Here is a 16,067-nt window from a genome sequence, read left to right as displayed (position 1 = left end):
TTGGAAAAGAAACTTCTTCTGCGTCTTATTTGGGTCTGAGGTTGTTCATTGGTGAGAACCTTTCCCTTTTGCAACTTTTTTAAACAAATTTTTATGGGAATAATGGATGTTTTAGATTTCTGAAACGAATGTGGCAGAGTTCTTGCAGTGTGTAGGGTACAGTAGATTGATGTTTGTTCACTGTTTTGTCAGTTCAGCTGGAAGTGTGTGGGAATGAGAGGGTCCAATCAGTGCAACAGCCAGGGCAACAGGTTTTAGGTGTTTGACTGAGAACTCTTACACTTGAACGTAGGAATTTTTATTTATTTATTTTTGTTACTTTGCATGAGATTTAAGATAAATGTGCATGCAATTCAAAAGTGAGTTTCAGTGGAGTGTATGCATTTCATGTGACATTACTGACTTTATTATGGTATGTACGCATCTGTTCAGAGTGTGCTCTTGCACACTGCCTGGCTCCTTCTATTGTGGCATACATACTTATGTGTATATATATATATATATATATATATATATATATATATATATATATATACTCAAGAGAATGCTCTGGGTGGGGGGGTCTGCATGGCGCTAGAGTGAATGGTGATTGCATTAGCATACTGATAGCACCCACTTTCTCTTTGCTCCAGAAGTGATGGATAGATAGCTCTTCTGTGGAGAAAAAGATAAACTCCACTACTCCCCTTCGCTTCCTTCATCTCATACTTCCTCCTCTTTCTTCTTCCACTGGCTTACAGCCAAGATGAGACTAAGTGACACTTCTGCTGATGCTAGCCTGATGCTTGTCAACCTTGCCGGGCCCCAGACAGTGGCATTCCACCGCGTGGGAACTGCAGGACCCCTAAAGGGTGGCTGAGGGAGATCGAGATAGGTGCACAGCTGCAATGCTCCAATTGCTATTAGCCTACCACCGATTGATGGGTGGTCCACTCAGTCAGATGTGTTTTTGTGCCCTTTGACCCCAATATGTCTGGCGGGTGAATGGATGAATGATGGTTCCTTAGTGTTGGTGATTCTGACACATTCTTCTTCTAGCCATGAGGGCTGGATAAATTGCGTTGCATCTAAACATGTCTTAAATAAGGTGCTGAAACATTTGGCATGGCTGGTGATATTGAACTGCTGAACTTAGTGGATACAGTGTGGTTGGCTGGATTCAATAATATCTTTGTCACCTGGCTTGTTTAAATTATTGTGGAAAGTCTGTATGCATCTAAAATATCTAAATATCTAAATATATTTATTGTGCTTTCAGTGGGGTTTTATACATTTGCTAAAATCTATATTTTCAAGAAATGATTCTCCTCGTATTTAATAAAAATGTTCCAATGAAATATATCCTTTGAGTTCCATAAGTTCTGTTTACCATAGTTCAAAATCTTAGACTCGCCGAGAACAAACATCTCCAGGATATTTGACTCAGATGTAAACAAATCTATGAAACCAAGGACATGGCAAACAAAGAGAAGCTAATTCAGTCACTGTTCAGACAAAATCTCGTAGTTGTCTCTTTGGTGACCAAATAAACCAGCATAAACAATGAGGCTGAATGTGTGTCAGAACAAAAGAAATAAAACAAACGTTGAACCGTGATAAAGACATACGCTTATCTGTAATGTTTGCTGAGATTACTAGCATAAGTGAGTTATGCTAGATTTCCTTATGGTTTCTTTAGTTTAGTTCATCAGTCAGTGGATAGAAAGTATCCTGCCATCCTCAGTTGCTTGTGGTAGTTTGTGAGTGATGGTAAGAATGAGTTAAGGAATGCAGGAGTAGTTGGTGGACTGTGTGAGTTGCAGTGTTTAGTTAGTGGGCAGTGTAAGGTGTGCAATGTTTGACAGATGCGAGTTGTAAAAGTGTTCTGGTAAAGACGGTTGTAGGTTCCTTGAAGTTTTTGTTGTTGGGGTAGTATGTGGCTTGTGTTGGTAGTGGTAATAGTGAACACTAGGTTTGGTTACAGTGTTGGTGAATTCATCATTACGTTTGTCCAGGAACTGCTATAAAACATGGGTGGGTAGGTGGGTGTGCAACTGGCAGAGCTACATGTGGAACCAGTGATGTGGCTGGCCACAACAAGATGCATGGGAATGGAAATAGCTCAGAGGGACTGGGTGGCTCTCTTTGGCTGGTACAGGAGCACTCAAATTCAGTGAAAATTATCAAATTGATCTGGGTTTATTTTGGTAAATAGCAACCATGATTTGTTTAAAAATCCTAAAGTGAGTATAAACTTGGAGTCATTGCTGTTGATTCATATTTTCAAACGTGGAGTAATGCTTTTTAACTCGAAAGGCCTGGAAGAACTGTGCTGTGGTGCATTATGGGTAAAATTATTAGCGTTGGGTGTCATCTGAGAAAGTTTGTACACGCTGTAGTGGTGAGGGGAGTGACAGAGGGAGGAAGTGGGAGTGGGGGGTAGTGGGGGGTAGGTGGTTGTGAAAAACAGAGGGGGAGGGAGTAGGAGAGGTTGGATGAATGATACCGTGCGCTGATGCTGGCCAGCTGGACATTCTTCTTGGCAAGAGGAGTGAATGCTCCAGCCTCTGGCTCTGACTGACAGCATCTGGAGTGACAGCAAGTTTCTATACTACTATGATTATACTTTATTATTAGCGTACTCTACAGTCGTTCCCGAATACAAAAGCTGGATATTTCTCATGTTCCTATTTCTCTTAGATTCCTATTTCTCTGTTGCTTTTGTTTTTCATTGGTCTTTAAGTCTGTTTCCTTTTAAAATGACTCCATCTGTGCGATTCAAATGGAAATACTGTACATGCTGTAGACTCAACACACTCTAAAAATACGCTTACTTTCCAGTGCAAGTCTAAAAGGCTAAACGAATGCGTCCAGACATAGATGCACTTTTTTTTTTCTTTTTTTTTTTTTTTAAAGCTTGACTTCGTTTGCTGTCAGGCAGATCACACTAGTGGCCACATTTTGGCAGCTTAGGACTCGGTTTGTGGCTTTGTTAATAGTCTGGGTGGTTAAAGAGCTGCCCAGAAAAACAGCTCAGGGAGAGAGAGCGCAGGCAGGTAAACACACACTAAACACAGGCACTTTGACTGAGTGTTTCAAGGCCTAAAAGTTTTCCAAGTAGGTCTATGCAAAGCATTTAAGTCTACCACACTGCTGAAGCAGAGAAGGAGACAGAAGAGGAAATTGTATAGTGTATAGGCCATATGGGCCTGTCATTGGTACAGCGCATAGGAGGACATGACAGTTGAGAGTGACGACTAGACAGTGGATGAGTGTGTTTAGACTAAATTGCAGTCTAGAGTGTGTGTATGAGTGTGGCTCAGAGTGTAAATATTAACAAGGGACTCAAATGAAGAATTACAACCATATTTGCTTGTGAATTTTATGTGCATCTAAAAGGAAAGACAAGTTCTGTTTACTTGCCTGTTATGAATCCTGGTTGCACACCTCAGGTGCAGACTTTTAGTGTTTTGACCAAAGGTGCTTTTCATTAGAGCAAAGCTTTCTTCGGATTGTTTCCGTGTAAACAACAGGGAGCGCTACAGATTACCAAATAAATTTATTTGTATAAATTTGTATGCAACATCACTTAAATGCCTCTTTTTCTCTCGTTTTCTTCTATACAGAGACTGAAAGCTGCTCTGGCTCACCATCCGGGGCCTATCTCCAATGGCAACATGAATACGATGGGTCACATGATGGATATGATGTCATCGCGGCAAGAGCAGAGCCATCACCATTTGCATTCTCACCCTCACCAGCACATGCAGGCCCCACCCCATGGTTACCCACACCACGCCCACCACCATAGCCACAACCAGACAGGTCACCACCACCCGCAGAGCCACGGGCACCATAACTCACATCCAGGCCACCTACACCCTGCACACAGCCATCAGACGTCTCCTCACGCCCCAATGCACTCCTCTGCACCCCAGGTACTTCAATACAATCTCTGTCAATGTCAGTAGCCTTAGGTAGTGTTTTATAAAGATGGCTCGATTAGTGTAATGTATGGAGGTGGGGTAATGTAATTATTACTGGTTTATCTCTGGAATTTTAGTTCTGTCCAAATCTGTCATGTCAGTCATTTTTACAGACTATGTGTCTGGAAAGATTATACTGTCTTTACTATAAATGGACCTGTAGAAATAATCTCAGGCAAAATATTTCCTCTACTATGCCGTTGGTGCAGATTCCATTATATACTGTGGGAAGAGATGTTTCATGCTTTTTCTTTTGTTTGGAGACACACTATGAAGCACTTTTTTCTATCATCTCTTGCCAAAACCAAACTGAAAAAATGACTTGTCAAAGCAGCACTGCTTCCGTATTCTTGGCACACGTATAATGTACAGTTGAGGCCAAAAGTTTACATACGTACAAATAGGCAAAGACATTTAAACTTTTTAAAAATTTCATGTTATCATACATGTTCTGTGTTAAGTCAGTTAGGGTATCTAATTTATTTCCACATTTATACATTTGAAGACCACAATGAAAAAACGATCAGAGTCACAAAATTGTATTTTTGGAGTTGTGCATCCACGGCTGTTGATTGAGCATTGAAGAATGATCTCATAAATGTACTTGGTTGATAGAAAGATCAGGGTCACCGAATTTTCCATTTAAAATAAAGCCATGCTATGGAAAAATGATCAGAGTACATAGCCTACTGTGAGAAAATGATCACAGTCCAGTCACATGACCGAAATCAGCCAATAGGCTTTGAGTAATGGCGGACACCCAGCTGAGTGAATTTCATTGTTAATTTACTGTCAAATTTCTTCAACATATCTCATTAGTAATTGCTCTCAGCAAACTTCAGTACTAGATCAAACAACATGTATGAGTATCCTCAACAGACTGATAAACCAAAGAACACGGAGCGTCTTCCAGTGTCACGTGCGAAATACAACGACATTCAGTGTCTAAAAATGTTTTGTGGACCACTAAATCAAGCTTTTTTTGATGAACTCCCTGTAAATGACAGAATTGTGGATAATATTCAAGTCTAGATTGATGTATATTGTATATTCTGTGAGTTTTCAGTATTTAAGTGATGTTGATGATGCTCAGTTGAATAAATTAGTAAAAGTTCATCACTGTATTACTGTGAATACCCACGAAAGGAAGATCAGAGTCCAGGCAAGCATTTTTTCATGCTTCAATTGACATAATGTAAACAATAATGGCTGTTAACTTTTGGTGTCTTCATAAAGACTATGAATGGGTCTAGTGAACATATCATCAAGATTTTCTCTGTTCTCAACTATTATGAAATAAGAAGGTTCTGAACTTTTAAATTCAAATTGTGGAATTCAAGGACAATGTGACTGATCGTTTTATCATTGGTACCTTCATTTATTTCAGCTTTTCAAGTCAGGTCAAGTGGGGTTTTATTGTCATATATATATATATTTGACATATATTTGATATATATATATATATATATATATATATATATATATATATATATATATATATATATATATATATATATACGACATTTTCTTCCAATGTACACAAGCTATATATATATATAGCTTGTGTACATTGGAACAAAATGTCGTTTCTCCAGGACCATGGTGCAACTCAACAGTGTGAGACACGTGCAGGACAATAAATACACAGGACGTAGGCTGTAAACTGTAAACTATTTTGTAGTGTAGCAGCAATAAGTATAGCAGCAATATTGGCAGCAAAAAAACAATGTCCATAATAAAAGTGTCTGATGCAGCTACGTAAGGTGCAGGTGTGCAAGGTTATTTAGTCATACTGGGTTTAGTGTTTCACTAACCCAGGTACTTTAATTTTTGATTTACTACATCAGATTTTCAGTAAGTCAGACTACATAAATTTTGTTAGTATTTGGTGGCATTGCCTTTTAATTCCTTAACTAGTTCCGACCAAGTCTTAACTGGCTTATCTGGCTGACGTGTTGCTTCAGTATTTCTAGATAATCCTCCTTCCTCAAGATGCTATCTACAGTTGCAATCAAAATTATTCAACCCCCATTGCAAATCAGGTTTGTTGTCAAAATTTTCAGACGTTCAGCTGTTTGTAATGAGCAAATCAAACAAAAGCAATTTAAATAATTCAACACAACAAATGCTTCAAGTGGTTTCCCCAAATTCAACTGTAAATACAACTTATAATGACTTATCCAGTCTCAAAATTATTCAACCCCTTCATAGCAAGCATCTTTAGTACTTAGTAGAGCACCCTTTTGCTGTTATGACCTGCTGCAAACGAGATGCACTGTCTGTGTGGTCCCAATTTTATTTCATATTTGCATGCTCATGAATGCCCAATTTTATTTCATATTTGCATGCTCATGAATGCCCAATTTTATTTCATATTTGCATCCTTCAGTTGTTTGGAATTTGCACCTGAGGAGGATCCAGACTTGTGGAGGTCCACAATTTTGTTCTGAGGTCTTGGATGAGTTGCTGAGATTTTCCCATGTTATCGAGGGCAAAAAGGCACTGGCTCTAAATACAGTCACAGGTGCACTCCCAATTAGCTACTAATTATGACAGTTAGCCAATGAAAAACTTCTAACAGTCAGTACATTAATTTCTTGAATCTTCCAGACAATTTAAAGAGACTGTCAATTTGGTGTATGTAAACATTTGACCCACTGGAATTCTGATATAGTGAAATTACATCTGAAAGAAAATATGTCTCTATTCAACTGATTTAGAATTCCCTTTGATGTGAACAAATTAGATGCCCTATTTGATTGCCAAAAAAATGTATGTTAACATGGAGTGTGTGGAGTTTTGAAAACTTGAGTTTAGCCAAAGTGTATGTAAGCGTTTGCCCACAACTGTACATATTTACAGGCACGTAATGTCAAAACAATCATTTTGTATACTTTTGAATTAAAACGAGGTGTATATAACACGCATAGACAATCAATGTGTACATTGTGAAGACACTCACACATCAAAGAGGCATTTTAAGACACTTACTACAGACTGTCCCATCCAAATTGTACTGTAGACTCATTGGCTAAGGCCATTTCGATTTATTTTATGGAAACGCATTTGTCTTTTATTTTTTAACATACCAAACAGGTCAGAATATTTGTCTGATCCCAGGGAAAAATAGCATGTGTTCTTAATAAGCTAAGCTAGTGAGTTACCTAAACATAACAGAATTTGACAACTTATCTTTCCAGCAGAAACTATTTTATTTTTGTAGCTATCAAAGTTTGCTAAGTATTATATCATGCAAGATCTCGTGCTGTTATGTTCAGCCAGTAGCCAAGTTTGATAGTAAGCTACTGTAGTTAGCTACAATTAGACTAACTATTACAGTATATTGCATAAACCAGCAACTGAGGTTGCTAGCAAGTTAGCTAGCATTAAGATAACCATTAATCAAAACTACCAGCCATATTTGCTCACAAACAAGCTAACACTATGCTACTTATTATTTGTATTAACCATCATCCCAAGTTATTAGCAATCTGTCCAACATTTGTATTTTGTAATTAAAATTAATATTCAGTTTTGCTAGTTTGCTAGTATTAGCCCTCCCCCATCCCAGATTGGTGTATACTGTGTGATAGAGGGTGACTTAGGTACAGGGTGGGAATCAGTAATGACTAAATTAGCTGGAAATATTCCCCCTTTTTTTTTTTTTTTTAACCTCTGTGCAACGGGCCTCTGTCTATATCCTGTCTTTATAATAATAACGGATTAACAACGAATATTTAATGAGATCCAAAGTTTGAATTCATATGGGGATCCTCCAAATAACACATATATGCATATAGAGTGAAATTAGGATGAAGGTAATGTGACAGGGCCTAAATCACAATTTTATTTCATATTTGCAAAGAAATTGTGTGTGTGTGTGTGTGTGTGTGTGTATATATATATATATATATATATATATATATATATATATATATATTTTGTGTGTGTGTGTGTGTGTGTGTGGCGTTTCAAACTGTTCATACTGTATCAGAACTGCCTCTCTCATATATCACCCTAGTTTGCAGTACGATCAGGAATTTACTGTTAAGAGCTTAACTAAAACTGCAGATTTGTGTAGTCCTAATAAAACAGCCAGGAGATGAAAGAAAGAAAAAAACATTCTTCTCTTAAAAAGAAAGACGATACAGCATAAAATTTTCTTGTGGGATCACTAATATATTACGAGAAAGTTATAAAAGTAAGTATAATGGGATGAGAAATGAAAGAATTTCAGGTTTGTGACTTCACTGCCCATCTCTTTATGGAATTTTCCAGCTCAGTCTGTCTTTTTGTGTTCCGGAAATTCTGCCTCCAGCGTATTATTAAGCCAAACAAGACGGCCTGTATCCACACCATTCATCAAAGTTGCTGCATTTTCCTACACCCAAATGCAACCTGCAGTGATCTGACGGCTGCAAGTACCAGCCGCTGCCAAGTCCACGTCAATGAGCTTTTTTGTGGGCATGCTAAGCTGCTAGCAGACCTGTTTCACTGGACAACTAAAAGTGTTAGTCTGAATGGACCTGGGCGGTGGAAAACTGGACTGTGGCACCTCTTTATGAGGGCGGGGTAGCCTGTAAATCAGTGTGCTTCTCACACGTCCACTGCACATTCTAGGGCCGTGCGGGTACATGCACGGAACATATGTTGTTTTAAAGGAACCTCCCAAACTGCAGGGGAGGTTTTAGACAGGTGATTGGCTGGCTGCCTGGAAGTCTGGTAGACGGACATGCAGTAGTGATGAGGGATGGCTGACCTTATGGTATTTGTTTTCTGACAGAGGGTCTTACATTTTGCCTTTTTTCTTTTTTTTTGCAGTTATCGCCGGCTGCGCAGCAAATGCAGCCCACGCAGACGCTGCAGTCTGGACCACCCAGTGGGGGTCGGCGTAGACGTGTGGTGGATGAGGACCCTGACGAGCGCCGGCGCAAGTTTCTAGAGAGGAACCGGGCCGCCGCTACACGCTGCAGGCAGAAGAGGAAAGTGTGGGTGATGTCTCTAGAGAAGAAAGCTGAGGAGCTCACCCAGACTAACATGCAGCTGCAGGTATGGGCTGTGTCCCAGTTCTCCCACACGCAACCGTCTGCGGGAAATCTTTTCAGAGCTGATTCTGCTAAATGTATTCCACCAAGTCCTCATATTTCACAACATATTAGGTTGAGTACAGTGGCCCATAAACGTGGATGGAATGACAGCTGATGCTACTGTAGCCAGGGAGCAGATGGAGCTCAAATAGGTCTATGTGTGAAAGAGGAAAGGGCAAAAGCTAACTAGATGAAACTGAGAGGACCAGTTGCTGCTGAGCGTGGGGTTTGTGGAGCAGTAAAAACCGAAAACCCCAGAACATGAGTAAATATTGGACATAAGTTAGAGCACTTGCACGATAGCTAATAGCATCTAAAGCTATTAAATTTGCTCTCAGCTCAAATTCAAAATATTACTCTGTTTCGAAACAGCTTGTACTTTATCACGCTGATTCACACTGCAATCACCTACAATAAATGAACCTGTAAGTAAGATTAACACTGTTCGACTTAACAGTGTAGCTGATTTATCTTTTTCCTCCCTGCTCACTTGGTACTCACACCACTGTTCTGATTCATATTAGCCAAGAGACAATAAAAAGACATGTTTAAGTAGTTTGTTCTCTTTCATGACTCTGGCATTCTCCAAATAAGCACATTGCCGGGCTTGTTTTGGCCTCCACCTCCTCATTAAACGATCAGGATATTCAAATTCTTTATTTAATAAGACGAGCCACAGCCATATGCTCATATGTAATGAGACTCGTAACCACAGATGAGTGAGTGTCTGCTATGAAGTCTGTTAACCACATGCTGAAACTGATTCGTAAATCTGTTGATGATGATTTTCGTGGTTATGCGTTACAACATCATGACCCCTCCAGGTAAAGCATTTCTGGAATTCTTCTCTCAGCAGCTGAAGTGATGTGACAGAATAACCTTATTTTTCTTGGATATCTATCTAAGCAGTGTTATTTTGAATGTAGACAAACCTGATGATGGACAATGAAGGACACATACAGGACACGTTTGAATAAATCAATTTATAAGTATATAATCACAGATTATTGCAGTATTTTGTAAGAAACCCGTTCCTAATATACCACCAAACTATCTCTCCTGGCAAAAAAAAAATATTTGAAGGGGCTTTTGATATTGTTTGTTGTTGGCAGAATGAGGTGAGCATGCTGAAGAATGAAGTGAATCAGCTCAAGCAGCTCCTACTGACACACAAAGACTGTCCCATCACCGCCATGCAGAAGGAGTCACAGGGTTACCTCAGTGAGTGTTACACACATCTGGCAAGTGGTGGCACTACCGTACATAATGCATCATGCATATCACCAATTCTCTTTTTACTGCTTACACACACACACACACACACACACACACACACACACACACACACACACACACACGTTGGTCGCAATCACTAATATGACATTTTGATATACATGTACAATATTGTGCTTCAGAGGCTTAGTGGTTAGCACATTTGCCTCGCCCCTCCGCCCTGTGTGTGTGAAGTTTGCAGGTTTCCTCTGGGCACTCCAGTTTCCTCCGCAAGTCCAAAGACATGCATTGTAGGCTGATTTGCATTTCTAAATTGTCTGTGGTGTGTGAATGCGATATGTGATTGTGCCCTGTGATGGATTGATAACCCGTCCAGGGTGTCCCCCGCCTTGAGCCCTGAGTTCCCTGGGATAGGCTCCAGGCGACCCTGCGACCCTGTATGGGATACATGGTATGGAAAATGGATGGATGTAACATGCACTGTCTCATACTGAAAACACATACATTAAATGCTCCTCTGCATATTTACACTTTTAACACTACATTCTAGGCATCAGGCTAAAATGAACCCTGTATGATACTGTGCACAGTACATCAGATCAATTGTGCTCAGTTTACAGAGTGGTCGACTAATCCACACCAGTAATTTGGATGGACAGACATTGGATGCTACAATTTAGGGGTTTAACGCAATGACAATTCCTGTATCTATATCTGTTTAGTGCTCCAAATATTCGTATCTGTATCGGTAATCAGATTTAAACCCAAAGTGGGCATGGCCTAAACTGGAAGGATTTTTAAAAATAGTTAAATATGATCCCTACCACTGTCTCTTCAGAAACACTGGAAAACCTCAGAGGTAGAAATGCCGGCATTGTCAGCAAGGGGTGTGAATTCTGGCTCTGACAGTTCCTCAAACCTCAGCTACATCACCTGGAGTGTTTCAGCTCATATAGTTTTAATATTTTTGTTTGTACCTGCTTACAGTTTGTTGTCTCTCTTTCCCAATATACAGATATATTTGTAGCTCAATTTAAACTACCGTGCCCTTGACCTGAATGCGTGTTGGCTGGTAGGGCAGTGGCAGCTCATAGGGAAGGGCGATATCTTATCGTTTGCAATATACCGGTAGAAATTCTCCCCACAGTAAGAATTAGCCTTCCCACGATAATAACAATAAAGCCTAGTTGATTTTGTATTTCTGTGTGCGACGGTGTGCAACCCATTCACAGCTCACATGCAGAGCGAAAACTAGTACGGCGAAAGGCGGACATGAAGCTGAGGAGGAGTTCATCACTAAACTTTGGTAGGAACTGGTTTGGTTACAGAAAATCAGTTTTACTTTTAGATCAATGTTTGTGTTTCTGAAGCTCTCAAGATCACAGCTATCACTCATAGCTAAAAACAGTGGTGCATGGTACTATATTTATATCGTCACTGATATCGTTATTGCACTAAATACCAGAAAATATCATGATATAATTTTACGTCCCTATCCCCCATCCCTAATAGCTCAGTGGTTAAGATGTTGGACTACTGATTTGAAGGTTGTGAGTTCACATCTCAGCACTGCCAAGCTGCCACTGCTGGGCCCTTGAACAAGAGCCTTAACGCTCAACTGCTCAGATCTATAAATAAGATAAATGTACGTTGCTCTGGATAAGAGTGTCTGCCAAATGCTGTAAATGTAAGAAGAAAAAAAAAAGAATGAATGCATTACGCATAGATTCATGTTAATTAATGTGGTCTTCTTTTGTTCCCTGAGGTTCCCACAAGATTCATATCTGATCTGGTCATGTGAAAGCAAAAACCTCTTGCTTGCATGATCTTTTTGTCTTACATGATCCCAGTCCTGATGCACACCTCTGTTCTCAACCAGTGGCCAAGCTTTCTTAAAAATGTATAGATCACACCTCCTATCTCCTGAATCTGTGTCCGTTCATTCCAAATAATCTACTTGTATTTGGTTAACTCCCTATTTCAGATCAAGTTCCATGTTTATACTATCTTCTAGATTTATGCAATTTCAAGCAACACTCACACACACACACACACACACACACACACACACACACACACATACACACACAGCTAATCTATTCCTGTGGTTCTCAGGTCCAGAAAGCAGTCCAGCAGGAAGTCCGACCCCTGTGACCCAGCAGCAGGTCATCCAGCACAACACCATCACCACATCCAACACAGCCCCCAATCACTGCACAGACATCAACCCCATCCACTAGAGACTCTCTCTGACTTAGATGCTCGAACAGCTGCACCATGAGCTCCATGAACAAAGGCACACCTCTGGGCCTTTGCGGCAACTCTTTCTTCCATATGTATTTGGTACATGTAAATCTCATGGTTTCGTTGGTGGTTTTTTTTGTTTTGTTTTTTTCATTTTTTTTTTTTTGAAAATAGTTTCTAAAGGAGTCCTATCAAAATTACTCCAGTGCTGAACTTTTTAGCATGACCCGTTCACACAAAGTCACGGTTAAAAAGTTACCGTGATTTTTACATATGAGAGAGCGTTTGAGACTGTTGAGTTTTTGCGTGTTTTACTGACTGTCCCTCAAATACTACTGCCTTCCCATATATGCAACGGTCAAATTGTAGCCCTGATTTGTCCTTTCTTATTGCTCTGATCTATAATGCCAAAAAAAAGCGGTTCCTTTTTATATCTGTTTGTATTTACAAATGATTTATGATCATTAATTGTTCTGTCACACTTTCAGTCTCCTGCAAGGCGATGAACTAAGAAAACCTAATTGATAATCCATTATGTATTGATGACAATAACAATGTTAAATAGAAGCAATATACATCAGCCTGACGAATGCTCAACAACTTGGCTGTCATTTTACTGTCAATTTACCAGATTTAATTCACATCACAACATCGCAGTGCAGTAAATTACCTGCTTAGCTGGTGCTTGGCTGTGCTGCTTTCAGCAGTGGCCAGTCGTTTTAAAATCAAGTTACATCAAGTAGTGTTTTATTTGGGTTTGAGTGTCTGCCTTGTTGAAAATTCGTCAGAATTCTGATGAGGCCCACAGTGTGTGTGTGTATATGTGTGTGCGCGAATCTCATTGGCTGCTCTAGCCATATGCTGAATCTCAGCACGGTGACACCCTTGAGACATCTCTGCTTACTGAAACCTCTGGGCCAAGTTAGAAAGGCCTTCTGTAAAGTAAGAAAATAATGTAATCACCAGTAATCAATGTTTGTTTAAATCTGCATGGCCATTGTTCTGTTGGATGAATATGAGGTTGAAACCTACCCTTTTTTTTTTTTCGCATGGCCAGAGCAGTCTGTCTCTTAGTTGCTCCTTAAGTCTATGATTATGCAGTATGTAATATGAGCATACAGTCTAACAGACTCAACAGATGTTGATTAGATTGTCTGGATTGAGAGACATCCAGATTGGGTGCATAAGAAAGCTTTACGAGCAACTCTGCCTCTCAAGGACCAAGCAAAGACTCAGTAGAGGTCTACAGAATTTCCTATAGCAGATATGTAGGGCTCTGTAGGAGGTCAAATCTGCTGCTGCACTGGAGATCTTCATATTGATAGCAGCTTCTTTTTACTATAAGGACATTCCAATGTGAACCCTTTGTATCTTTGTTTGGTTGTTTGTACAAAGGACCTCTTTACCTCAGGACTGCATAATCCCAGACACGAAGCTGCCCTCTGTAGCCATGAGTGGCTGAGCAGACCTTGAACCCCTGATGAGGTTGTATCAATTAGCTGTCTCCCTTTAACTTTGACTTATTACTTAGCGCTTTAGTTCATTTGTCTGCCTCTAAGAGAATGTAGCATTTAACTATTTCTAAACAGGTACCAATCTAAACTATGCTTTCCAACTCTCACAATGTGCCTCAACTATTTTGTGACTTACTCACATGCAAAAGAATGTCAGCTATTATTAATACCATGCAATTTTTTTTGTGTTGAAGGTTTGATGCTCTTTTGTAAAAGTTTGTACTAATTGCTTGTTTGCATGGAGCAGTTCTTGGGGATTCACTTTGGTGGACACTTGGGTATTCGTCTGGACCTTGGAGGCCTGTGATGAGAGCACCTTGACCTTCTTTGACTTTTCTCAGGCATCCATCGTCAAGCCCAACTAAATCGTTAAGACTGCACCAAAATGTCCCCCCCAACAGGATAAAAGGTCCTTCTTCTAGCAGCTGAACTTTCAAGTATTCCCCAGCTTGTCAAGGACACTTTAGCCCTCTTAATTGGAACATATTGATTTCCTTCACCTTTCCATGCAGCACTGTGTCTGGAGCGGGAGCATGCTAAACCACCTCCACATTTAGAGGAGGATCCATGTAGCTGTCTATGCACTTTGACCTCTGCGTGTACAGCAGAGTTTGAAATAGCCATATTGAAGACTCAGTGATTCTTCTGTTCCCACACCAGCGAGATGCAGCCCCTGTCGTCCCATGGAGACAGAGGCATCGCAGCCTTTTGTATCTCCCAAAAAAAAAAGGAGTCCCTTATTGGGCCATCCTACTGGAATCCAAGGAAATGTATATCTTCACTTTCAGACTTTGTGTCTAGATGCTCTTACAGCTTTAAAACATTTCAGATGTCTCTTTCTATCTACGCAACTTTGTAGATAACCTTTGTAGGTTTTTCACACTGTGAAGGTGGCTGGGGTAGTAATGTGAAATAGAACAATAATGTTTTCTATTGAGTCTAAGACCTCATGTGTTGTGTTTGCATTCGGTCAGTTGCAGCAGTTGCCCCATTGAACAATGTAACTGAAGCCAGCACTTGCTTGTAAAGAGCACTGTAAAGAGGCCTTTTCTTTTCTTCCATGATTGTGGTTTGTTACAGCTTAACGCAAACCTGATAATAATACGTGTGTCATCTCGGTGTGCATTTCAATACTGCACTCTAGTTTCTGCATTGCAATGTATTGAGCTAGCGAGAAAGTTGGCCACCATAGCTGTCTTAATCCAGACTAAAAATAGACTGGATATTTGTACGGAACTTTGTGCATCCACGTTCTCCACTGCGTTAAAGGTTGTATATTACAGGCTTAAACCTGGAAGGCGCATGAAAGATAACATTTACATGGGTCTCTATGGAGGACCATATGGTTGTCGTTTGACACATTTATCATCCAGCAACATGTCTCAGACCACGCTGGAGTAGCAAAGTTAAACAACCATCAGACGTCGTGCGGTGTTTCATCTCCTCAGTCTTTTCATTTCAAATGACAGCAGATCAGGTTAACGTCCACTACGGGCGACATCACCTCTGCTTACCACAGAGGCTGAGAGCAAAACAGATACAACTGGAATGATTTATAAAAGGAAAACAATACAGATTAATCTCAATTTGTTGATTTGGACATCGTTCCTTTTTAAAATGAGTGAATAGTTTTGTCTTTTGTACTTGCTTTCTAAGAAAATGGAGAGAAACGTGTGCGTGTGCTCGTGTGTGTGTGGGCGTTATTTTTTTTTGCAAGATGGTGGACATTAAAAAAGTATAAATGTATCATTTGAAGCATAAAAATATAAATATTGTATAGATTCTCATTAATCTTGCTCATGTAATGCAACCACCTTTCTTCTCGAAAGGAGTCAATGTTTGGTACATATTGTAAATAATGTCTGCAAAGCACTTCAAGTGTTTGTTCAAATGTCTGTTCGTTTCTGCGCATAAACCTTTCCTTGTTTATTCCACATCCTGGATTCAAACATGCCTGCATAACTTTGTACATTTTATATATGTTTGTTTGTTCATTTGTTTGTCTATGCATATGTACAGATGTG

At 39.8% G+C, this 16,067-nt stretch overlaps 1 protein-coding gene across 3 annotated transcripts in view; it reads left to right on the top strand.

The window, feature by feature from the left end:
* creb5b (cAMP responsive element binding protein 5b) overlaps positions 1–16,067 on the top strand; it is a 63,179-nt gene that overhangs the window by 46,824 nt on the left and 288 nt on the right. For all 3 annotated transcript variants that reach the window (XM_053627827.1, XM_053627835.1, XM_053627843.1), the window contains 4 exons: positions 3,606–3,917; positions 8,787–9,014; positions 10,165–10,273; positions 12,401–16,067. The exon at positions 12,401–16,067 is cut by the window's right edge and continues 288 nt beyond it. In XM_053627827.1, the coding sequence (XP_053483802.1) occupies positions 3,606–3,917; positions 8,787–9,014; positions 10,165–10,273; positions 12,401–12,525 (774 nt within the window). In that variant the 3' untranslated portion in view covers positions 12,526–16,067. The remainder of the gene's footprint in view (positions 1–3,605; positions 3,918–8,786; positions 9,015–10,164; positions 10,274–12,400) is intronic.

Source organism: Ictalurus furcatus, chromosome 1, assembly GCF_023375685.1.
Source record: "Ictalurus furcatus strain D&B chromosome 1, Billie_1.0, whole genome shotgun sequence".
NCBI classification, from domain to species: domain Eukaryota; kingdom Metazoa; phylum Chordata; class Actinopteri; order Siluriformes; family Ictaluridae; genus Ictalurus; species Ictalurus furcatus.
Note: the sequence above shows the minus strand (reverse complement) of the source record. Positions and strands in the feature narration are given on the sequence as shown.